At 62.1% G+C, this 24,583-nt stretch overlaps 1 protein-coding gene across 2 annotated transcripts in view; it reads right to left on the bottom strand.

Annotated features, from left to right (window-relative positions):
* Positions 1–1,301: 1,301 nt before the first annotated feature.
* The window catches only part of TMEM104 (transmembrane protein 104), a 40,607-nt gene continuing 17,325 nt past the window's right edge, over positions 1,302–24,583 (bottom strand). For both annotated transcript variants that reach the window (XM_008155091.3, XM_028130650.2), the window contains exons 9-10: positions 11,882–11,975; positions 1,302–3,654 (exon numbers count right to left, since the gene is read on the bottom strand). In XM_008155091.3, coding sequence (XP_008153313.2) covers positions 2,894–3,654; positions 11,882–11,975 — 855 coding nt within the window. In that variant the 3' untranslated portion in view covers positions 1,302–2,893. The remainder of the gene's footprint in view (positions 3,655–11,881; positions 11,976–24,583) is intronic.

Genomic DNA, 24,583 nt, shown 5'->3' with positions numbered 1-24,583 from the left:
TCTTGGTTCTCTTCCCAGCCTGGCTCTTTGAAAGGAGACGGCTGTCAAGTTTCCTGGGGTTGGGGATCCAGAGACCACCCCCTCCCAAAGCCCCCTAGATCCTGAGAATTCAGAGACTGTTTCTGAATTGTAGCAGGCAGTTGCCACCAGAAGACACCTGACTAATTAGGAGACTACGAAACTAAGTGCCTGGGGACCCAAACAGGATGTTCTCTGTGAGTGGGGTCTGTGGCCTCCCGCAGCCCTGAATTTGGTGTTGGAAGAGCTTTTTAGTGGCCATTAGCATGGCTGGGCCAGGCATCAGCCCTGCTCAGAACCAAGCCCGTGGCAGGCCCGCTGTCCGCCTTCCTGCCCGTCTCCGTCTCCCGGCCCTAGAGCCCGGCGCTGCTTGGTTCTTGCCCTTGGGCTGGTTCCCTCTGCGGGGCAGCCCCTGTCCTCATCTCCATGGGTTTAGCCTCAGCCTGTTGCTGGGGCTGCTCCCAGCCCCCATGTGGCGAGAACAGCTGTGTGACGAAGGGCCTGGCAAGGTGCCCACTGCCCACCTTCCACCGCTCAGCAGTGCCTCCCAGCCTGCCACCTGCCCCACGCACACGCCCGAAGCGGCCTCTCTGGCTGCAGGTGAGGGCGCGGCAGGAGCTGCTGGCACGGAGCTCCAGGGCTTCGGCAGGGGACGAGGCAGAGAATGCCAGCTCCCACGTTGGCCTGGCCTGACCTCGGGGCCAGTTGGGGGCGGAGGATGTCGCGTGAAGCCTGCGGAGTCTTCATCCTCCTCCACAGGGAAGCCTGCCCCTGGGCCAGGCCGGGCGGCATCCTCTGCTGCCCTCCCACCACCGACCCCCTGGGGCCCTTCTATCCAGCGGAAACCATGACCCAACGGCCCGCCTCACCCAGCAGATGTGACAACAAATGTGCCTGATGCACACGGTGAGCCAGCATCACCTGGGATGTGTCCTCTCCCTCCACCCGGCCTCGTGGCTCTCAGTAGTAGAGAGGTGACCCGGTCTGACCTCCAGCGGGACAGACAGCAGGACACGGAGCCCAGGGACCCAGACAGTGGCCGTGGGGCGCACCCGGCTTGCTATCAGTGATGTGGTCACCTCGGGCCAATTCCCTCCAGGACGGGGGCTGCCTGGCGTGGAGGGGGCCGCAGCCACCAGACTCCACCGCTGTGGCTCCTGATTGCCACATAAATCACCCGGGCCTTACGATGCTCACACGCTCCCATCCAGAACTGGTGCAGCCGGGAAGAGGGTGACTTAATTTGCTTTGTCCTTAAGCAAAAGGAGACGTACTGGAGAAGGGCAAGTGCAGACGTTTTAATCGAGTTGTCAGCGGTGGGGCAGCTCCAGGGGGCCCGGCACCTCCAGGGCTGGCCGACCTCACGGCGCTCCCTGCTCTGCCCCTCAGGCCGGGCCTCCGGGAAAGAAGCCACAACGGCAGATGGAGGTGAACGGAAAACGATGACGCATGGGGACAAGAGGAGAACGGAAGACGTGGGACCACAGTGAGAAAGTGGGTCACAGGGTTCTCGCAGGTTGGGGCCGAAGGTGGGGGACAGTGCTGCCCGTGGACGCCCACGTTCCTGCAAGTCCCACGTGTCCTTCCGCCCCCCGAGACCCCCTCGGGCCCCAGGACACCCAGTGTCGCCACTCTGTCCAAGATACAAAGCTGGTGCAATGTGGGGGAGGCAGCAGCAGTTCCCTCCTGAGGGCTGAGCAAGGCACTGAAATCAGGACGGAGGGCAGGGGCCTGAGAGCCCAGCTCAGAGGCAGCTCCTGTCGGGGCTCCGGGACAGGCGAGGGCAGGCCCGGGGCTGGGGCAGCAGGAGGGTCAGAGAGGAACCCAGGCTGAAGCAGAAGGCACATCGAAACGCAGAGTTCATCCGTCACCTGCTCCCGGGAAGGCTGCCCGGAGGTGCGTGCATGATGGTGGCGGGCGGGGTTACGGGAGAGCTGGAAGGTGGGTGGGAACCCGGCCCTCCCTCCGTGGGAACGGTGGCCTGTGCTCCAACTCACCCCATGGCGCCCCAGGGACACGCAGTGTGTGAGCACTGAGCACCCACAGCCCGGCGGACAGGCCCCGTCAGTGCCAGAGCCGGAGCAGGCTGACTGCCTTCGGGGTGAACCGCAGGGCCACACACTGCTACAGGCCGTGGCACTCCCACGGCGCAGCCGCGGTGGGTGGGGCTAGCTCCCCGTTACCGGCCCTTATACACTGCCCCCCGCCCCCCCGCACTGCAGGAGGCCCGAGAGCCCCAGCAGGACCCTTCCAGGGGGCACAGCCGTGCCTGTGGGAGGGCTGCTCCATGCTGTCACGGCTCAGGAGCCCCGCGCAGGAGCCGGCGCCCACAGCAGGGCCCTCACAGCCCTGGTCTGAGGACCCTGGTGCCCATTAGCACCTCCTGTTCTTGCCGTCAGGGCAGGCCAGGCCCTCCCGGAGGCGTCACTGGCAGGCCCAGCGGGGAGGGGAGCTGGGGCCCGGGGTTCATCCTGAGGAGGCAGCGTCTACGAAGTGGGTCTCCCAGACCAGGGTGCCGGAGGGCCGGGAGGAGTGGGGGACACGGTGACCAGTATAAATAGTGGCAGTACCAGCGCTGCGTCTCCAGGAGCAGGGAGAGGAGCCCGCCCCATGGTGGGGTGAGGGGGCGTGTGCGTAAAGCGGGGGGTTGATTCCGGGAGCCGGTCCTGGAGTCTGGGAGAGCCTCGTGCGGCGAGGTGCAGGCTGGGTGGGAGGAAGCCGGGGTGGGGACAAGATCCCAGCTAGCTGTGCAGGGTCCCCTCCCAGAGCCCGGCCGCATGTGCCCGTGGAGACCTGGGAGGCAGCCAGCCGCGGTCTCTGCGGCCGGCGGGACGAGGCGGGGCCCCCACCCGTCTCGTCGGCATCGCGCCCCCCATCAGATCTTGGTCTCGCTGAGGACGATGTTGGCGGTGACGAAGAGGAAGCAGGAGAAGGCCCAGAGCAGCACGAAGCCCACCCAGAAGGTGTGGTGGAACGGGGACCGGTGCTGGTTGGCGGCCCGCGGGCCCAGGGCCAGCTGGGTGTCCCTGCGGCAGAGGTACACCAGGAAGGCGGGGATCACGTACTGGATGCCCGTGCCTGCGTAGGCCCCCGTGATGCCCACCAGGGACTCCAGGTCGTGGGTGCAGAAGGCCACCAGCACGGGGGGCACCAGGGTGATGGTGGGGAACACCACGCGGTCCACCACCCAGGGGTACGTGCCGCCCTCGCGGTGGAAGAGCGTCTTCCAGTTGTTGCGCAGCGTCACGGCGATGATGGGGAAGTTGGTGCTGATGGTGAAGACGGGGAAGAGGCCCAGGAAGAAGCGCACGGCGGCCGCGCTCACGATGTCGCAGCGCGCGAAGTTGAGGGTGTACATGTCCAGGAGGCTGTCGCCGCGGAAGCAGAAGATGGCGGTGAAGCAGAGCAGGCTGTAGAAGGCCAGGATCAGCACGTAGTCCAGGAAGACGAGGCGCGTGAGGTGGCGCTTGGAGGAGACGGGCGTGAGGAGGGACGGCAGGGAGTGCTGGCACATGAAGGAGTACACGCACACCCCGAACAGGTTCCGGACCCCCGAGAGGTCGGCCAGGGGCGGGTGCCCCTCCCCGTGCCCACGCCCGATGCGGACCAGGGCCAGCACGATCATGATGGTGAAAGCTGCAAAACAAACGGGAGGGTGTCAGCAGCAGCGGAGACAGCCCGCCCGACAGGGTCTGGTCTGGGGCGCCCCCAAGGGACTGGGGCCCCAGGAGCAAGAGCTGTTCCATTCACGTGACCCTGACGGCCTCATTCTGGAGCCGGTCAGCAGTTGCTATGGATCTTATGAATGCACTGGGGTCCCGTCCCCATGTCCCGTTCACCCCCACACCAGCAGGTAAAGCCCACGGTGACACCTGCCATTTCTTGGTGAGTGACATAGGCAGAAGGGAGCAGTGGGCTGCCGGCTGGCCCCTCAGGGGCTCAGGGCTCCCCCGGTGGAGGCTGGGGGTCTCCGCACTGCCCCCTTCAGGCCACATCACTCCAGGCTCCCTTCGCCTGGGACTCACAGGAAGCCAGGGTGACCCTCCGCTCTGCCTTCCCACAATGACACTTGGAAACGGGATGACGGGACATCATCTATTGCTTTAAATCAGAGCTGCCTGACACCATCGGGGACAGGAGGGAAGGAGGGGGCGAGGGGACAGGCCTGTGAAAATGGCCAATAAATAAAATGATTTGTTTCGGACTCTCAGCCCACCCCAGTCCCTGCCGCTCACTCCTGCCACTGAGGGCCCGCGACTCTCGCCGCCCCAGGGACACCACAAATCTCGCCGGCTCTGGTCAGTCAAGGGGAACGCAGCCACTTCCCCTCTAGAGGTCGCAGCCCAGGAGCTGCCTCTGGCTTAACCCTCGAGGGGGTTGGGGGGCCTGTGACAGGACACCCCTGGGGGCCTCGCCACTTCACAGGAGCTCAGGACCCCGGCAGTCTGTCTCGTTATTCCTGGGGGTGCGTGCAGGGCCAGGATGTGGGAGGGGGTGGAGGTGGAGTTTCCTGTGCCAGGAGTCTGTCCTCGGCCAGAAAGGGTCATAAAGCTGAGCTGGGCAGCGGGCGGCTGCAGCGGGGAGACTGGGGGCCTGGGCTGCCTGGTGATCAGCTATTCCAGAGGCTGCAGCTGACGCTGTTGCCACAGGCAGGGCACTGGGGTCAGAGCAAAGGGGATAGCCGCTGTAAGGCGAGATTCAGATGCTGCTGTGCCTCTCCCGTCTCGGGGTGTCCCCTCGGGACCTGGAGCTCCTCCCGGCCTGGGCCAAGGTCAGCCCGGACTCGGAAAGAGGCAAGTGCAGAGCCCTCTCGGTTCTTGCCGGCCGTGGCCTCGGGGCCCGGAGCGGTGAGCACGTGGGAGCGGCTGTGGGATGTGAGCGTCTCCCAGTCACGCTCTCGGGTGGGATGCTGGCCCATGCTTCTCGGCCCGGAATCTCCAAGAGGCTGTAAGAAGCGCAGGCGAAACAGCTTGTGGGCTGTCTGGGCAGCCTGGCTGGGCTCTGCTTCTTGCAGGTAAACCAGTTTAGGAAGCAGTTTCTGAAGATCTTCAGAGATGGCTGCTCTCGCTGTAATAACTCGCCAAAAGGGACCACTTGGGTTTCTGCTGAACCTGACCCCCTCGTATCCCATGCTGGGTCCGCCCTGTGGCTTCTGGAGGGCTCTGGCTCCATCCTCCTCCTCCTCCTCCTCCTCCTCCTTCTTGTCCTCCTCCTCCTCCTCACCCGGAAGCAGAGAAGGATGTTGCAATAATTAAGCTGCAGGCCTGAGATCCTCCTCTGCGGCTACATTATTTCTCCCGAAGGACTCCGGGCAGAGCCTCCCCTCCGAGTGTGTCGGGGAGGAGGCCGTTGATAAAGGGCAGGCGTTGGCGTCTCTGAGGCAATCAAGTCTTAAGTAGGGAATCAAGAGTCCGGGCTCTTCATCCTTCAACTCTCCATGCCGTGGCCCGCGGCGCCGGGGAGGACAGGGGAGGGCGTCCATTTTTCATCCTTAGGCTGTCACAGCCTGCTCCGCCTGTCATCGCCGGGAGACGGGCCGAGGGGCCTCTGGCCGCCAGCCGACTAATCTTCCCGAGATTGGAAACTAAAACCCGGCCCTGTCACCTCTCCTGAAGGCTGTCAGCCGGCGCCTCTTGTTATGAATGGTCTCCCCACAATTCTGTGTCGAAGCCTTGACCCCCAGGTGACTACCTGCAGATGGGCCTAGATGGAGGTAAGGAAGGTGGAATGAGGCCACGGGGGTGGCCCTAGCTGACAGGACCCGTGCTATGAGAGAAGGAAGAGACGCCAGCTGCCCTCTCCCTGCACAGAGAGGCCACATGAGGACACAGCGAGAAGGTGGTTGTCGACAAGCCAGAAAAAAGAGGCCTCCCCAGACACCAACCCTGCCAGCACCTTGATCTTAGGCTCCCAGCTCCCAGAACACATTTCTGCTGTTGAAGCCGCCCGCTTGTGGTGGGGTGTTATGGCGGCCTGAGCTAAGACGGCTCTTAGGCAGCCGCTGGACCAGAGAGAACGCAGGGAGAGGGGGATGAGGAAAGCGGTGCTATGAGAGCGGCCCTTGGAGTCCCGAGCTGAATGTCAATTCCCAGGCCCCGGGCCTGCTGTGGGCCACGCTGGCTCTGCAGACGTACGGCTGCCGGACTCTGTCCGAGGCCGCAGCTGCCCGGGCCCTCGTGAAGCCCAGCGCTGCAGAGGCACCCCTGCACCCACCGTTGGTCAGATGCCTCACCCCATCAGCTACTGGGGCCTTATCTTCCCTTCCCTTGCTGCTGTCCTGACAGCTGGCCCGCCAACTTCCCGGGCGGAGCAGGAGTCCTCCTCCCATCAGCGCACGTCTCAGCCACTCACAGAGCAGAGCTGCCAACAACCAGGGCTGCTGGAGACGGTGGTGGGGGGGGGGAGGGAAGGGAGGATGCCAGGCAGAGCTCTGAGGCCGGTCCTGCCCCTAAGGAAAGGGGTCACTTGTGGCACGTGGCTGACTCTTCACAAAACTTTAGTTACGTGTCTATTCTACCCCGAGAGCCTTAAGATAGAAACCCCGGGCTCCTCTCCTTTAAACTGACCTCTGCGTTTGCAAAGAGAACTTTTCAAAAACCAAGCATATAATGAAGACCAAGGTGAAATATACACATAAAGGTTTTCCTGGATCCCCTCCACGGGCTGTGTGACCAGAGAAGCTGGATGCTCCAGGGCCCAGGAGAGCCCTGGATGGTGGCCCAGAGGGAGGGCGGGCCCAGAGGGAGGCCTGGCAGCCTGCTCAGAGGGGCCGGTGGGTATCCTCACTTTGGAAGGGGGTCCTTCCCTGCCCTCTGAGGAGCTCGCGTGGAGGGAGAGGCTGTGAAGGAATTCGTGCACCAAGCTGGCGTACGGAACCAACAGGATGTGAACAGATGGCCCCGACAGAGACCCCGGCGGCTGGTGGTGACAGATCAGAGCAGTCCCACCAGGAGACACTCCGCCCAGATCCTCCGGGATCTGCGGGGGGGTCAGCCGCGCGGCCACAGATAATTCTGGGGACAGGTGAAACCAGAGCCCTTATGTTCCCTCCTAGGTGAAGTCTCCTCCTGAGGACCTTCTGCCATTTGGGCCACCAAGTCCCCCCCCCCGGACTAGAGGACAAATATGGGGCACCTGCCAGGGCGGGTGGGGAGGGCAGGGCCAAGGAACTTCCCGAGGCAGCTCCGGTTGATCTGCGGACGCTCGCCGGCTCGCGGGGAGGACGCCTGACCCACTTGGAGTGGAGGAGACGGAGACGAGCAGCGTGTGTGGTGGTGGCTCTGAATACACAATCAGAGGCAGGCAGCCCTGTGGGTCCCAGCAGCTCAGACCCAGACCGAGGAGGGCAGCCGCGTGGCAGAGCAGTGCTTATTAGAAAGAATCAGAGTTTTAATGACGCCAAACGGGGCGCCCTGAGCAGAGCCAGCTGTCCGTGTCCCCAGCTGGGAGGCGTCTGCTGGCGTCTCTGGGGGAAGTTGGTAATGGGAGTGAAGGAGTGTCCCAGGCGGGAAAGGTCTACACCAGGGGTCCTCACACTTTTTAAACAGGGGGCCAGTTCACTGTCCCTCAGACCGTTGGAGGGCCAGACTATAGTTTAAAAAAAACTATGAACAAATTCCTAGGCACACGGCACGTATCGTATTTTGAAGTAAAAAAACAAAACGGCAAAAACACCTGCATGTGGCCCGCGGGCCATAGTTTGAGGACGCCTGGTCTACACCAAGCATGTCAAACTCAAAGGCTAACAACGGCCAAATAAACGAGGCATGCTGCCCTCGGGCCGAGAGTTTGACACGCTTGGTCTACACACCCATTTGAGCGGCTTGGGGCGTGGGCTCTAAAGCCACAGCTGCTGGGCCTGGGGGCACGGAGGACAGCACTTTGGCTGCGGCTCTCTGGGTGAGCCTGGTCTGCGGGCCTCGGACAGGGGGAGGCAGGAGCTGCAGAGGAAGCCTTCGGCATCCCTGTGCCTGGGGCTGCTTCTCCTTTCTCTGGGGCTCAACCAGGGCTGGGGGGTTCCCCGGGGGCCAGTGCTGGCCTGTGGGAGGAGCGCACACAGGGAGGAGGTGCAGAGGGAGTGGCTGGCAGGTGTGGCACCCGGCAGGAGCCCTGCTGTGTGACCTGAAGCAGCCCCGGGGGTGAGCGGCCGTATGGCCCCCGGAGCCCCTCCTGGCATGTGTGAATTCAGAGGCATTTGCAGCCTGGGTCTGCCAGACTGACCAGCCTGGTCTCCCCAGGACTTGTTTGGGGAGCAAAAGAAATGCATCAACACTGCTATCTGTCCTACGTGTCCTGACATGTTCCCTGACAAATGGCTACTCGAAAAGGCCATCCAAGCCTCCCAATCCCATTGAGGCAGCGCGAGGGGCTTCCGGCTAATGGCGGAGGGAGGGCGGAGGGCGGGCGGAGAAAGCGGGGCGGGCCCTGGGCTCGGGGGGGCCTGCTCGGGGCGGGCCCTGCAGCCCTCCCGCCTGGGGTTTCAACAGATGGCAGAACAAATTCCTAATTAAGCACAAGAAAGCTTCCGGCTCAGTACATCTATGATTTTCCAGTTCCTTTGCTGCTCATTTTCCCCTTTTGTTTTTCTAGAACCCAAGCCAGCTTACTGCCACCCTGACTGCCTCACTCGCGGTCAGACGCCTGGGCCCCCCGAGACGGGGAGGGAAGAGGGGGAGCGTGCCGGAGGGTCACGGGGCCACGGCGCGCAGCTGCTTTCCAAAGGCAACGTGAAAAGCGAGTTCGTTATCACTGACAACTCGGTGCCGACTTGAGGACAGACAGGGCTTTGGTGCTCACTGCCTTTGAGGAGTTCTAGAAACCGCACCTGGGATGCACCTGGGCTAGAGGAGACGCCCTCCACAGCCCCCCCTTCCATCGGCCTGCAGACACCCCGGGGGCAGGCAGCCCCTCCCACAGCAGGACGGCCTGGCCAGGGTGCTTGGTGTCCCCGGATCCCCGGATGCCACGCTGCTGTCTCCCACCAGCCCCACAGGAGAAGTGTCCCGGGCTGCAGTGCCCGCTGGGGACGGGCCCCTCGGCTGACCCCTCGGCTGGGCTGCATGTTAGACGTGACTGATCTTCTCTTACGTGAGAGGGTTACTTCCCGAGCCCAGAGGTCTGAGTCTCGGAGAAAGATGCCGGTGCCGGCCCAGAGCCGCTGGAGGACAGGCTGGCTGGCTATCTCCCGGATCAAGGGGAGAAAAGAGGCAAATGACTTGCAGAGACGGCGACACCAGACAATGTCACCTCCCAAGCAGGAGTGTGGGTGACCTTCACGAGCTGGGCTCCGCCTCCAACCCTGTCTGCGGCCCAGCGCCTCTCAAGGCCACTGCCGCTGGCTGTGCTGCGCTTCAGGGGCTGCCGCCCTGGGCGGGCCGGGGCGTCCAGGGTGTGGGGACCCCGGGGATTCCCGCCGTGTCCCTGCGCCGACGAGCAGCCACCCTGCTGCTCTGGGGGAGGGGCCCTGGCTGGGAGAAGGAGAGGCAGAAGGGTCACCCAGGCTGGGTGGCCTGAGCCCTGGCAAACAGCAGTGGGTTGTCTAAAGCACCCAGCTGCCGACTCCGCTGTGCGAGGACACCAGCGAGGGGAGGAGGGTGGGGGGGTTCAGGGTGTTTCCACTCCCTTGGAGGCCCCCAGGGCCTGCCTCTCCTCTGCAGGTGGGGGCTGTGCTGACCCGAATCTGGGGGAGCCTCGTATCCAGTCAGCCTCCTCCTCACCCTCTTACAATCTTCTCTCTTCTAATGAACGTATTGCTCATCAGACACAGAGGACTCTGTCACACTGAACAGGCCCTGGGGTGCTGCAGAGGCCATTAACGGTCATTATCCGCGGCCATCCCCTCGCGGGTGGCACGGGAATCCACCATGCCGCTAACGCACGGCATCCCCTCCATGCTCCCCCCTGCTCCTGCCGCCTCCTGAGAGGGGGAGGGGCCGGGCACCGGCGTTTAACTAGCCCCTTCCCATTGCCAAGGCAGCACGTGAGGGACAGCCAATCCCGGGCAGGCGGGGCCGGGTTTTCAGGACTTTGGGCCCCGGATGCTGGGACAGCAGCTTGAGCCAGGGAGGCCAGGAGGGAGAAGGTTTTTCTTCAAACGCTGCTTTCCTGAGAAAACGCCTTCTGAAGGTCACTAGGGTTCTCAGACACGGCCACTGATCCCGGACTTTTGGTCACCATCCCTCCTGCACCCAGGGAGGCTCCAGGCCAACGCCGTGCCCTTGGAGCTAGCGCGACCCTCACGTTCCAAGCAACGCAACGCGTCCCCATCTCCCCAGGTGGTCGCGTTCATTTCGCCCCGGACTGCGGAGCTTGAGAATGAAATGTGAACGCAGCACCTGACGGTGAGGGCAGCGCAGACCCAGGCACGGGGCGGACAGGAGTCTCGCCCGTCCAGACAGCACACAGGTGTCCTCCTGTCCCTCCTCCTGATGGATGCTGACGGCCAGGCTCATCAGTGACCGAGGCCCCAGAGCTCACCCTCCAGACCACTCAGCCCGCGCTCATTGCCTTGCAAGGAAGGACCAAGGGTGGGAAGAAGTTACAGGCTGGGGTCTGGCTCACGCCACGGCAGAACTCCCAGCACTGACCAAGGACCCCTCCGAGCAGCTCTCTGAGCGCGTGCAGCCTTCCCATCATGAGCTCCCGTCCCCATGGCCGCAGGGTGGGGCTGGCCTGGAGGACGGCCCCCTCCCTTCCAACTGAAGATGCCAGGACTCCCGGGAGGCGGTCGTCCCCTTTCGCTGGGGTCTGTAATGCCGAGGGGGGGCCAGGGGCCTGCAGGTGCCAGATTGCTGCAAGCCATTTGGATCAGAAACTGTGAGCTCGTCATGACTAGTGCTGAGCGCTGGCAGCAAAGAGGAGCGATGAGGGGCGGACGCCGGGGAGAGGGAGCAGGGACGGGGGTCAGAGGGAGTCTGGAACCATCCTCTTTCACAGGAAGGGGGAGTCCCCACCAGAACAGCAACAGCGGGTTTCGCTTTTAGATCAAAACAAGCGTGCAGCCCAGCCAGCGTGGCTCAGGGGTTGAGCGTCAACTCATGAACCAGGAGGTCACGGGTTCGATTCCCGGTCAGAGCACATACCCAGGTTGTGGGCTTGATCCCCAGTGTGGGGTGTGCAGGCAGCCAATCATTGATTCTCTTTCATCATTAATGTTTCTCTCTCTCTCCCTTTCCCTTCCTCTCTGAAACCAATAAGAATATATATTAAAAAAAACAAAAAACAAAACAAGCATGTAACTGGTCCCAGAGCACGTGCCAGCCGATGGGGCAGCAGGGAGCCCACACCCTCCTGTCCTGGGTCCAGGTGGTCAGCAGCCCGGGCCGCCAGGGTGGCTGGCAGGATGGAGTGGGGGAATGAATGAGCACCCCACCCCACACCTGATTTAAGGGGAGAGACCCCCACCCAGGAAAGCAGTGCTCTTGCTCAGAGGGGAGCCAGGCAGTCAGAGGGCACTGTGGATGGGGGGTCTTCACACCCTGGTGGCTGGGGATGCGATGGGGGCGCCACGCCCACTGGTTCATGGCACAGCTCTCATGCCCGCAGGGAGCAGGGCCCTGACCCGGGCCTTCTGGTGTCCAGCCTCCGGCCAGGTCGGTGGGGAGGGACCGGCGCGGGCGTGTGAAAGAGGCTGGTCCCAGACTCCGCAGTCCCAGGCCTGGCTCCAGCTCCGCCCACACTACGTGATCGTGAAGTGACTTAACTTTTCGCGACTGAATTTCCCCACCAGGAGGAAGGCAAGCGGGGCACGGCCTCCTCCTTGCCCCGGGAGCCCACAGAAACCCCCACCATGTTCCTGGCTGTCTCTGGAGGGCGAAGGAAGGGCCGAGGGGAGGAAGGGAGAGAGCGAGCTGTTCTGACTCACCGACCCATCGCATCAGGGAGGTCAGGATCTGCAGGTACTTGGTCTTCTGGACGTCAAAGAAGGTGAAGGGTCCCAGGAGGAGAGTGAAGACAGCCTGGGCGACAAAACAGGAGTGAGGGGGACACCGAGGCAGGCCGGGCCGCACTGGGCACGCCGGGTGTGAATGTGTGTGGGGGAGCGTACACCGTTCACGCAGCCTCTGCCCAGGGCCGGGCCAGTCCTGACCCAGGTGCGCCTGGACTGGCAGAGGCTCCCGGGGTCAGACGGCATCCGTGTGAGTTTCCCGTGTCATGCGCACAGGAGCCAGAGCCACGCTTCTCTGCCCGTCCGCCACTCACTGTCCTGAGACTTCTGGAAAGGGGTTTCCAGGCAAGTCCCAGGCGACACCCTGGGAACATCACCCATTCACTTCAGCAAACACTGACGAGGGAGGCACAGCCTGGCACCGAGTGGGCACGAGCGTGGATCAGGTACCAGACGGCAGGAAGATGAGGGTGGGAAGCAGCACCAGCCACGCCTCGGGCACTCAGGCTTCCTGGGAGGAAAGGACACGGGGAGGAGGGGGCACAGGGTCCTGACAACACACGGGAGGGGAGGGGGCGGCGTTCTGAAGGCTTCAGAGGAAAGGGTCAATCAGGATGTTGTTAACCAGCGGTGTTTTGTGTTTGTATTTTTTAAAAAAAATATTTTTATTGATTTCAAAGAGAGGACGGGAGAGGGAGAGAAAGAGATAGAAACATGAATAATGAGAGAGAATCACAAATTGGCTGCCTCCTGCACACCCCCTACTGGGGATCGAGCCCGTCACCGGGGCATCTGCCCTGACTGGGAATCGAGCTGTGACCTCCTGGTTCATAGGTTGATGCTCAACCACTGAGCCACGCCAGCCAGGCCACCAGCAATGACTTTACCTGACAGAGGAGGGGAAGCAGGGAGAACAGAGCCAGTGGCTTCCGGGGCAACTCCTCAGAGAAGGACCCCAGCCCCAGAAGAGCAGGGCCGCACCCGGGGAGGGGGAGGGGGAGGGGTATGTGGGTGTGGAAGTCTGGGAGTGGGGAGCCCGGCCGAGGGGGCACTTCGGGCTCCTCGGTTCTCTTTCTCTTTGGAGAACAGGGGAGAGTGAATGTTTACTTTGAAAAAACGAAGAAATCCAAAGCCGGTCTTAAACGGGAAATTCGAATCCTCTCTGCAAAAGAAAATGGGGTAAAGGCGGCACCGCGGAGCCTGGGGCTGGGAGGCGGGAAGCGTAGGGTTTCCACGCCAAATTGGGTGCTCAGGGAGAGAGGAATTAAACGCCGCTGGTTGGCGTTGCGCTGATGGCACCATTTCCAATCTGCCACTCGGAAGCGGCGGCGGCATCAGACCTTATTAACATTTACACGGTGCCATTTTACCACGTTAATGCTAATGACACTCGCCAGAGACGCAGCCAGCCGGCTCCCAAGGCGAGCGTGGGGAGCGGGGCCCACCCCGGGGAGCCGGCCGGGTCCTGTGACCTGGGAGAACGTTTCGCAGCTGCGGGGTCTGCCCTGTGCCAGGCAGGCGGGAGCCCCACAGAAGGGGGGCTGAGCCCGCCCCTCCGCCGCCCCCGTGGCACGGAGAGCAGGATGTGGAACAAGCTGTGACCTCTTATCCGAGTCCATTATCACTGTGCGCATGAATGACAGGAAGGACTAAAGTGGCGGCTTGAGAAGGCTCTAATTAGCGGGGTCGCGGGGCCTGGCCACGGGCTGGGAGGCTTCTGGCAAGAGCTTTCCGCTGGGGCCCAGCACCAGACCTGCTTCTGTTCTGGGGGGACAGAGCGTCTCACCAGGCCCAGGAGGGGGCTGGGGGCCAGGGAGGGGGCTGGGGGCCAGGGAGGGGCAGAATCACCCCCGCTTCGCCGAGCAAGTCTGTGTGCAGCACCGCCAGCACGTCACTTAGGAAAAGGACGCTGCAGGGAGACTGTCCACCGATGAGCTCCCCTTCTGAGGGACGGGAGAGGGACGTCATGTGGAAGACACATAGGAGGCCACTGGGTACCGAGTCCCCAAGTGACCGTGGCCTGACCTGGACACCTACGGCGCCCGGGGCGAGGTGGTCGGCGTTTCACCTCGGACCTGCGACGCCTCCCACTGAAACGGGCGCTCAGCTGTGGGTGCTGGGGATTTCCTGGGGGCGGCCTACGTGGGGGGTCAGCTCTCGTCTCTGAAGGCGCAGGATTGGGCTTCAGAAAGTCCCGCTATGTAAACACGGGGGGCGGGAGGGGGGCAGAGCCAGCCCCAGGCAGGGGGTTCCGCCTCCTCGGCAGGCTGCACAGGCCCTTCCTGCAGGAGGCCACTTCCTGCCGAGCCCACCTTCGTCCTCCTCCCAGCAGAGGTTTATCCAGACCCGACCGCCCAGGAGGCCCCTTTCCTAGAAGCCTGTCGGTGAGAGCATCCTCTGGACACATCTCGAGGAGGCGGAGTAAGAGCTGCCGTGAGGAGCAGCGACGGGAGGAGAGTCGAGAGGCACGCAGACGAGAGCCCGCCCCGCCCGGCACTGTGTCCGGTTCTAGCCTCCGAGTGGGGACAGGTGGTGAAGGGCTCTTCTGGAAGCCCCGTTTGCTCAGCAGCGGCGACATCCATGGCTGGGCGGCAGCTGGGATGTGGTTTCTTTCTCTTTTAATGCTCAGGACCACAGACTGACCGTGCCACGTGGGAGGGTGGGTGCAGGGCCACTTGGAGGAAGTGCACCCAGAAGCCCCCCTGCAGGCGGCCGCTGGCTCCCACACCCGAGCGCCCAGACCCAGACGCACGGCACAAGCTGGGGCGCATCGCGGACAGGCGTCCTCTGCAAACGAGCCAGAGCCGATGCGGCACCTGCAGGGCTGCATCCGACTGGGGAAGGACGGAGGGAGGATTCAGAGCAGGGGCGGGGCTGCCAGGTCTTGGGGAGAAAGGGGGCGGGGCACAGGAGACAAAAGGGCCCCAGCGTCCATCTCTGAACGCAGTACAGCCACGTGCGGCCCCTTCCCTTTTCTAAAAAAGGAGAAATAAAAAGCCGGCACCCAGCTAGGGAATGGGAGAGCCCACGCGGTGCTCCTTAAGAGACGGATCTGTAAGTCAGGGGCTCTCAGCTCAGACCTGCTGAGACGGAGCTGCGTCCCCCACCTGCCTCCCTCCGACTCCTGAGTGTTAACCCTACAGCCCACCGCACTTCGGGGGGAAGGCCAGCCACTCAGTCCGGTCACACACCCGGAGCCCAGGGCAGGCACGCACTGTGTCTTTGCTTAACTGCACAACATGGGGAAGGGGGGTGCGCGTGTCAGCATCAGCAGATGGATGCCTCTCTCCTCATCCCCCAATTTCTCTGCATGTTTCCTGGTCAGAGGAACGAAACGGGAACTTCAATGAGGAGCTAATCCCCAACCGAACCCCAGCGAACAGGCTGCACACCCTCGGGGCCCGCCTTCTGCCTGCGGATCCATCGCATCAGCCTCGGCCCCGTCTCCCCAGCTGCTCCTGCTGACCACCCCGCCGAGTCCACGCTGTCCCGGGATCACGTCGCCGCCCAGGGCTGCAGGTCCCCTCGTACGCAGTCCATCTCTCTCCCCTCAAGGGGGGAGGCGATGGAGAGCGCGCGGTTCTTGGAGGAAAGGGAAGATAGAAGAGAAGGACGTGATACAGTGACGGCCACCACACAGGACAAATGTCCTATGAACGGTAACCAATTACCTTCTGCAACAAGTAATCGTGAGGGAATATTCTAGAAGACAGGACAGTCAGCCGGGGGGGGGAGTCCTCCCAGCCCATCCCCTGACCTAGACGTGAGCCAAGGGCGGCATCCTTGGGGACGAAAGCCGAAGGTCGTGAGGCCAGCAGTGGCCATGAGGCGCAAAGCACTGCTCCGTGGTGCCTCTGAGGCTGGCCCTGGCCGGTGTGGCTCAGTGGATGGAGCGTTGACCTGCGGACTGAAGGGTCCTGGGTTCGATTCCAGTCAGGGGCACATGCCCAGGTGGTGGGCTTAGTCCCCAGTGGGGGGTGTGCAGGAGGCAGCCGATCAATGATTCTCTCTCATTGATGTTTCTATCTCTTTTCCTCTCCCTTCCTCTCTGAAATCAATAAAAATATATTAAAGATAAATAAAACTGAGGCTGACTTGCTCGATGCTGTTTTATTTCCCTGCGAAAGTAAAGGGTTTTGGGGTTTGTTTGTGGCTCCCGTGTCGTGAGATGGAGCTTCCAGGAGCCAAGAATTCAGGCTTGGCTTCCCCTACACCCCCTGCTGCCAGTCAGGCCAGGGGGCCACTTAGCGCCTCCCCACTCTAGGGCAGGGGGCTCGGATTTCTCTGTTAACAGGGCGACAAGCAACAAGTCTTGGAAGGTTGCATGGCAAGTGCTGACCTGCGGGGGCTGACTGCTGACTCCGGACACATGGCGAGGCAGGCTGGGAGGTCGGGGATAGCTGGGGCGCAGGGGGCAGCGTGCGATGGCACAGCTGCGTGGTCTGGACCCCCCTGGAGGTTACTCTAAGTGGTAAAGGAAACTGATGCCCAGACTAAGGGCTGTCCTTGTGGGGAGCTGGGGGTTAAGAGCTAATTGGGGTTAATGGCAACTCAGCGGGCGCCCATCCCTCCTCCGGAACTGAACTTTCCACGCGTCCTTGAAGTGCAGTGGAGACATGTTCAAGGATTCTATTTTTATTTCTCAAGTGGCTCTGAACATTTTGGTTTGGGAGTCTTTATTTTCCCAACAAGAGTGACAACGTCTGGGGCTTCATCCAAAAGGAGGAGGCAAGTTCCGAGGCAGCGAGGACACGGGAGGGACAACGGGCTTCGGGACCCCCTGCCCAGTCCCTCTTTAGGGCGCGTCCCTGCTGCCCAAAGCAGTGAGTATGCCCTGGAGGGGGTCTACCCCCCACCCAGGCCCCTTGGGGGCTGGGCTGGCCCAAAGGCGGCCGCCTGGCACCGCTGCTGTCCCCCTGCCTTCTTATTGGACAAGACTGTGGGTCTGTGTTGTCTCTTTTTCAGCTGGAAGGCCAGATGGCACCCGATGGTGGGCAGAATTCCAAGGATTTGATGCCCAAACTGCCACCTTCGTGGTTCGGGTGGAAAAGATAAATATTGTGGAAAGCCCACACAGTCACTCACTGAATAACTGTCAGCCACCGGGGTTTATAAAGGACAGCTTGGCTCCTCACCGCATGGGAGAGACGGAGCCCACACCCCGTGTCCAGGGGAAAAGACAGGCTGGACTTGAACGAGGTGGGCTTCAGGACATGACAAGGCGCTGGGGTGGGGCCAGGGTGCGTGTGCCTGAGGCGTGGGAAGTGGGGTGAGACAGGTGGAAGGCGGGAGGCTGGGGGCTCTGCCTGGAGAACCAGGTCTGACACCTGCTCAGATACCTCACTGCTCACCTTGCAGGCACCGAAGATGTCAGAGACACAGGTGGGCGGTGAGCCCCCCTCTACCTCCTCCCAAAGGCAGGGTGTCCCTACGCCCCTGCTGAGGGTGGGTGGCTCCTGCCCTGCAGTGCGGAGCAGAGGGTGACCTGGCCTCCAGGAAAGGAGGGGCCGGCTAGACATGGAGTCTTCCAGCTGGAGTGGTGGCCGCCAGCTGTGGCGAGCCCTGGGTGGGAGCAGGTTGAGGGCTGACGGAAGAACGTGCCCACACACCCGGCGGTGGCAGGCCAGCCGAGGGCGGTCTCGTCCACTCAGACATTCCCGGAGCGAGTCGCTGTGTGAGGCCCCAGGCTGGCTCCAGACCCAAAGGTGGACAAGGAGAGCCCTGCCCGTGGAGCTCACAGCGAGGCAGAGCAGCAGAACACGCATGCAAGTCCCACGAACAGGTCCCAGGAAGGCACGGCGGGAGGGGACAGGCATGTGCTGCAGGCGTCTCGGGCAGTGCCCCGAGCGCCGTCTGCAGGAAGCATGGCATGTGGAGGCCGCGCTGCTGTGGAACAGCCCAGGTCTTCGGGGGACACTGCCCGCGAGGGTGGGGCAGTGGTGAGAGAAAGTCCCAGAAGGAGACTGGAGCAGACTGTGCCATGTGACTCAGACACTGCCTTGCTCAGAGGCCTCTGAAGGGTTTTGAGCAGGGACATGACAGTCAGATGTACTGGAGTCGGTAGGGCTGAAAGAAGGAAATACCATGACCTCGGGGGTCATCCTCATGCTGGGAGGGGCCATGGGGACGCCAGGGAGCAGGGCTGTGCGTCCCCTGCGTGGGGGTCCTCTCTGCTGACGGGAGGAGGTTGGAAAGGACTTTCGTCCTCTGAGCCACAGGTCTGGGCGGCGGAGAGAACGGGCCTGTCGCTCCAGCTGGGCTGCGGTGACAAATGAGTGACTGCGCCCTCAGGTGCCTGCAGCCGGCCCCAGGGCACCGGAGCCAGGAAGGGGCCGTGTCCCGGGCAGGCGGCGGTAAAGCCTCTGTGGCAAACGGAAACGGGTCTCGTAGGGGAGGCAGGGCTTTCCCGGCGGGCAGTTCGGAAGCTCAGAGAGAGCAGCGACCTCACTCCTCTCCGTGGGCTGAGTGAGCAGATGCAAAGACAGAAACTTCCCCGGGACCGAGGCTCGGTTTACTGGCTCTCACTTTTAGCCACTAAAACCTTGCGTGGAGAATCACACCAGCCGTGTCTTGGTCTATCGATGCAGAATGCCAACCAAGGGAGGAGCATGGGCACACGGACTGCCCCCCAGGGCTGTTCCTGGAGGGCTGGCCTGGGAGGAGGGGGGTGGCTGCCTCGCACAGAGAAAGCTGGAGGAATTCATCGTGCCTGGCCACACGACTCGGGGCTGGGAACGGCCGCGGGGTGGGGGGTCAGCTGGTCCTTAGAACAACAGGACTAGGGAGCAGGTAGGTCGGGGAGTGCTCTGTACCCCATGGACTGTGTCATGAGTGACGGGCGGTGGGGAGCCTCTGGGCCATCAATCCTGCCCCTCAGTCCCCTTGGAAGAAAGCTCGCCCACCCCCGCCCCTCGCCACCACCTGACTGCCAGGAACCCGGCGGCTCAGACATCTTGGTGATGAGCGGTGTGGGCGCCCCATGGGCCTCAGCCTGCGGGGCTGTCTGTCTGCATCCCTAGTCTCCCGGAGGAATCTGATTGCTTGTGGTGCCTGTGAGGAGGCAGAGCCATCGCTCTCTGTCACCTCAACTGCCTGGTGCTCGAGCCGCTCGAGGAGAGGTGCCAGGTGATCGCTGCAGATGCTCCCGCTCCTTCCCGTCCTCACTCGCTCTGGCTCTACCGCTGTCTCTACGCAGGAAGGGCGGTGCGGTGGGGGTGCTGAGCTGGAGCGGGGGGCAGGGAGGGAAGGGAGTCAGGTGCCCAGAACACGGGAGCCCAGCTGGCTCCACCCCTTCCCCGCTGACGTGGGACCTCGAAATAGACCCAAACAGAGCGGGATTGGAACAGGAGTCTTTGCCGGCACTGAGTAACCTTGGAGGTGGGAAGGCAGGAGACAGCACGCCAGGCCGGCCGACTAACTGCTCTGTGCCACTGGCGACAAGACACTACACTAACAGGCCCCAGCGTCCCCCTGTGGACGGTCAGTGACTGGCACACGGTGGGCTGCGGGAGGGAACCCAGAGGGACTTGTCGGTCCCAGGTGACAAGGCAGCCACTGCCAAAGGGATGGTGCTGGAGCCCTTTTCTCTAGGGGCACTCAGTCTGGAAGCGTCGGATCAGAGCAGGCGACGCTGTTCTGTCTGCACCGAGTGCCTGACGCATGGACCCCAGGGGTTACTAGTAACGCCAGGCTGGAGACCCGGCCACCGTCTGTCCGGGGAGGGGCACGGCCCAGGAGGCCTCTGGCCGCTGCCTTCACAGATACACTGGGGCAGCCGTTCTCCAAGGGAACCCAGGCCGACAGGACCATTTACGCCTGCGAGGGGTCCTCTAAGGCCGTGGTCGGCAAACTCATGAGTCAACAGAGCCAAATATCAACAGTTCAACGATTGAAATTTCTTTTGAGAGCCAAATTTTTTAAACTTACACTATATAGGTAGGCACATTGTTATTAACTTAATTAGGGTCCTCCTAAGCTGGCCTTTGCTAAAAACTCAAGGGGCCAAAGAGACACATGTGGCTCGCGAGCCGCAGTTTGCCGACCACTGCTCTAGGGGACCCTCCTCAGAACTGGTCCAAACGCAGACTCCTGGCCCTGCAGCCTTAGATTCTGCTACACTGGGCCTGGGGTGAGACCCCGGAATCTCCACGGTTAACCAGAGCCTGAAGGTGTTCTCGTGCCAGTTGGTCCTGGAACCAAACTCTGAGACACAGAGGAGACTCCTCCTCCTGACCCGGGCTCCTGAGGCCCGTTACCTGCCCGCACTGGTGAGGAGGAAGGTGCCAGAACTGCTTGGATGCCCCAGGCTGTGTGTGTGTGTGTGTGTGTGTGTGTGTGCGCGTGTGTGTGTCCTCCAGCCCTGGGCAGCACCCAGCACCTGGCCCCGCAGTCTCTTCCCTGATCTTGTCACGGTTTCCAGAGAACGTCTCAATCGCGCCTACAGGAAGTCCTCCCCCTGGCAAACCCACTGTGCCAGGCCGCGCCCAGTGCCCCTGGGTTCACACTGGCCACAGAGCATCTGCTCAGCACCTCCCCCGCAGCACCTCCCTCTGCACCTCCGGCTTTTTAAAATGGACCTTGGTCTACTCTCAGCTAATCCGCACGGCATCCGGAGCTCATGCTAATTAATCAGCAATTAGTCATTAATATGCGCCCTAATTGCTCATCTCCGCCTCATGCCCATCATGCCCGCGCCCCAGGCACCTTCTGCCAGCTGTGACCCTCGGGGGCTCTGCGCTCCGCCGCGCCCTCCGGGCCAGCCTGCAGACTGGAGACCGTGCCCGGAGACACTTGTATTCTCTGCACGGTCTGCAAGGCAGGCTGCTGGCTAGGAAGCCAGCCCCGCGGAGGGGCACGGTTATTACTTTGGAATGAGTGCTTTATTTAATTAAACAATTACTGCCGAGGCCCTGGGGCACCATTCAGAAAGACACCGATTCCGCTTCTAACAGACACCCTGGAAGGCAGAGCGCGCTGCGTTCAGGGAGCGGCGCAGCCCCCCGGCACGCTGCAGGGCCTTCGCCAGGGCCCCGCACTCACCCACAGAAGCCGAGCATCAGAGAGACACGGAGCCGGGGGAGGAGAACGGCTTGGCATCGTTTCCATTCTAGTTAGCACAAATAGTTAAGGACATTCCAGATGACTTAGAACTACCAAGAGGCTGCTGGATTCTTTAGACTATAGTTTTTTCCTGCATTTTGGGGAAAATAAAGCAAAAAAAAAAAGGGGTGTGTGTGTATGTGTGGAGGGGAGCAGGGGATCTGAAATCAACGACCAGGGCATTTCCTTACAGAATACAAAGCCATTTCTTGCCGAAACCGGTTTGGCTCAGTGGATAGAGCGTCGGCCTGCGGACTCAAGGGTCCCAGGTTCGATTCCGGTCAAGGGCATGTACCTTGGTTGCGGGCACATCCCCAGTAGGGGGTGTGCAGGAGTCAGCTGATTGATGTTTCTCTCTCATCGATGTTTCTAGCTCTCTATCCCTCTCTCTTCCTCTCTGTAAAAAATCAACAAAATATATATATTTAAAAAAAAAAATACAGAATACAAAGCCATTTCTAGCTCCTGGCCCAGAAACGGGAGGTGTGGAAGAGGAGGGCCGCAGCGCGCAGTCGGCCTGGCGGCAGCGCGGCACAGTTACCCTGGAGCAGCTTCCGAGGGGAAAAGACGACCACGCACGGGTCAACGACCAGGAGCACCAGGCTTGCACCCCGACGGGGCGACTCCCTGATGAGGAAGGCTCGAGCCTCAAGCTCCGGGCCGCCTGGGACTGGTGTGAAGGGCGATAAACACGGTCGTGAAAAAGCGCAGCGCGGAAGGTCCCCGCAGGGATGACGCTCCCCACGGAGACTGGTTTGGAAGCTTCCCAACCACACTGGCCGGTGCGTGAGCGTGGCCGTGGGCGTGTCCTTAGGCTCACGGAGCCCTTCCGGCCCCGGGCGGGCTTGTGTCCCCGGCACTCTCTTGCCGGTGGGCTGCCGGCGATGCCTATTTCTGCAGGAACGGGGGCTCAGGTTTCTGCACCGTTGCGCATGAACATGTGGATACCTCCCTAGGCAAGAGCCGGGCTTCTGCACGTCCACTTCACAAAGGCTCCATTTTCACAGAATAACATTTTAAACACACGAGGGGAACCACGTGCTGAAGAGGAACCTGTGGCGAGCCCTTCTGTAAAGTAAGGTATCACCTTGTAACAAATCGTCACCACCCCCTGGTTTGTTTTCTGCATTTGGATATTCATATAACGGGGTTTATTAGGCGTCGCTGAGTAAGGCTGAGCATGCTTGGGGCGGCGGCAAGGTCATGGCACAAGGACGGGGGCAGGAGAAAGGGTGAGAAGCCAGACAAGTCAAACGGACATTTCCCCACGTGCCCAGGAATAAAGCCGGCGTGCCTCGGGCGCGTGGTATTTGCAAGGTGTACTCATTCCTTTCCCGACCACGGAGACGGGGAGGCACTTACACTGCCGTCGTGGGGACGGGGTCTGGGGCAAAATTCAGGAGCCAGAACCACGTTCCCTTTACCCAGCAGGACCTCCACGAAGGACAAAGGGCAGCGTCTGAGGCCTGGGGGAGGGGCGGGGGACTGTCCAGCAGAAACCACGCCCACGGGCTTGTGACCCAGGTTCCCATAACCTGGTGTCTTTGCTGGGAGCGTGGAGAAGGGGGCGGGGGGGCTGAGCATCGTCCTCTAAGCTGGTGTGGCAGGTACCGACCACGGCAGAGAACAACCTCTCACTGAGCTGGAGGCAGCGAGGTGCCCAGACGGGGGTGACGGGCTCAGGGAGGTGCGCCCCGGCCTCCTGGGAAAGGTGGGGCTGGTCCAGAGCAGTGCTCGGCAGCAGCTGGGCAGGCACCGGGGAAGGCCTGGCGGCGGCGCCCACACCGAGCAGCAGCAGTGGGGGTGATGAGACAGTGGGGACTCATGAGGTCCCTTGGCAAGAGTGTGCTAGACAAAGCCCGGCGCTGGGGTGAGTGACAGAGCAATTGGAATTTCATTTGGAAAGGCTGGGGCTGGGGCTGGGGAGCACACCAACCCGCCAGGAGCCACTCCCGGGACAAATATACAGACAGCTCCACAGGAAAAAAAAAAAAAAAAGACAGAAAGAAAAACGCTCGCCTGCCCCTGTAGTATTGATTTTCTTGAAAAAGAAAGAGACCAGCTAATCCTTTAACGTCAATCATTTCGATCCGAGTGCTGGTCGCTGGTTGAAGTTCGAGTCCACTCAACATCAGAGTGGACTGTTTGGGTAGTGGGTGCACGTATTTTTGGGGTGTGGGCAGAAATTCATTGTTCCTTGAGACCCAGGATCATGAGATGAAAGCAGAGCGTTAGCAAGTGGGGGGGCTGTACACGGGGGCAGGGGTCCTCCCAGAGGTCACGCCCACACAGGCCAGAGGAGCTGGCAGAAGACACTGCAGACCACTGCAGGCCACGCAGCGTGTGGCCAGGAGAGCCGCTCCGCTCGCCGCCCCTGCAGTGCCCGCCCAGGTGACTGGCATCTTCCCCCGGGCACGTGGGGAGAAGAGTGAGAGGCAAGACCACACCGCCCTTTCCGGAGCCCCCAGAACTGAACGAGGAGGAGCTGACAAGAAGCGCATTGCGGGAGGAAGGAACGAAAGGGCAAGAAACATGGCGGGCCTCCCTGGGAGGTCCCCAAACAGGCACCCTCCTCTGAAGGGGGTGCTCGGATGCCCCAGCCCCTGCAGGCAACACCCTCCAGCCCCAGGCAGCCCGGAATCTCCTCTCGGCTTGCTTCATATGGGGGAGGGGGGGCGGTTGTCAGCAAGAGGGGAAGCTGCCACCGGGCCGTTCGCTGAGCGTAGGATCCTGCTGTTTCCAGACTCAGCCCCCCCACCGGCTGCCCCCATGAGGACAGCTCACTGTCCTGCCGGTCCTGCTAGCCTCCAGTGGGGCCCCTTTCTAGCTCACGGGGCTTCATTCCACTCCCGGTCCCCGACACCGTGCAAACAGGGGCGGCGTTCACGCCGTGTCCTGCCGGAGCTGTGCTCTGGGGCCCCTGGCCCTGCAGGTGTGCAGCAGTGTCCCCGAGTCTCCACGTCCTATGAAGTCACTGCCGTTGCTGAAACCTGTTCCACCCAAACCTTCCCCCTCACTGGTCCTGAGGCCTCGAGGCCACCTCCTGCCCCGTGACTGGTAAGAACACACATTCCAGTGATGGCAGCGGTGACCCACTTCTTAGCAGATGTCACAGCCCCGGGCACGGCGGCGGCGCTGAAGGAACAGAGGGAGACGTGGCAGGGAGGGAAACGTCCTTGGGAAGGCGCCTGCTATTCCAACGCCGCGTCACTATCTCGGAGCCGAGCGAGGGGCGGTAGGAGCGACAGCTAATCAATCTGGCGACGCGCAGGATGTGCGGACGCGGATCACTGCACAGGCACCTTCCTCGGGCCGCGTCGCCACAGCCCTCCACAGGCGTCAAGCGCCAAGGGCTGAGGCCCAGGCACGACCGGCCGCCTCCTACCTGGGCCTGGCAGCCGGGCTGCCCTGCCAGCTGAGCAGGTCTATGTCACGGGCCAGAGGACGTGGCTGAGGCCGAGGAGCCGGGCCGCAGTCTCTGCCTCAGCTCCGCGGCCCTGGGGGAAGTCACAGCCTCCAAGCCTCAGCTTTTTCTGCTGTCAAATGGGGTAAGATGTCACGGACCTTACTGCATGGCCC

This window comes from Eptesicus fuscus, chromosome 20 (assembly GCF_027574615.1).
Source record: "Eptesicus fuscus isolate TK198812 chromosome 20, DD_ASM_mEF_20220401, whole genome shotgun sequence".
NCBI lineage: Eukaryota > Metazoa > Chordata > Mammalia > Chiroptera > Vespertilionidae > Eptesicus > Eptesicus fuscus.
This window is presented reverse-complemented; position numbering and strand designations above follow the sequence as displayed.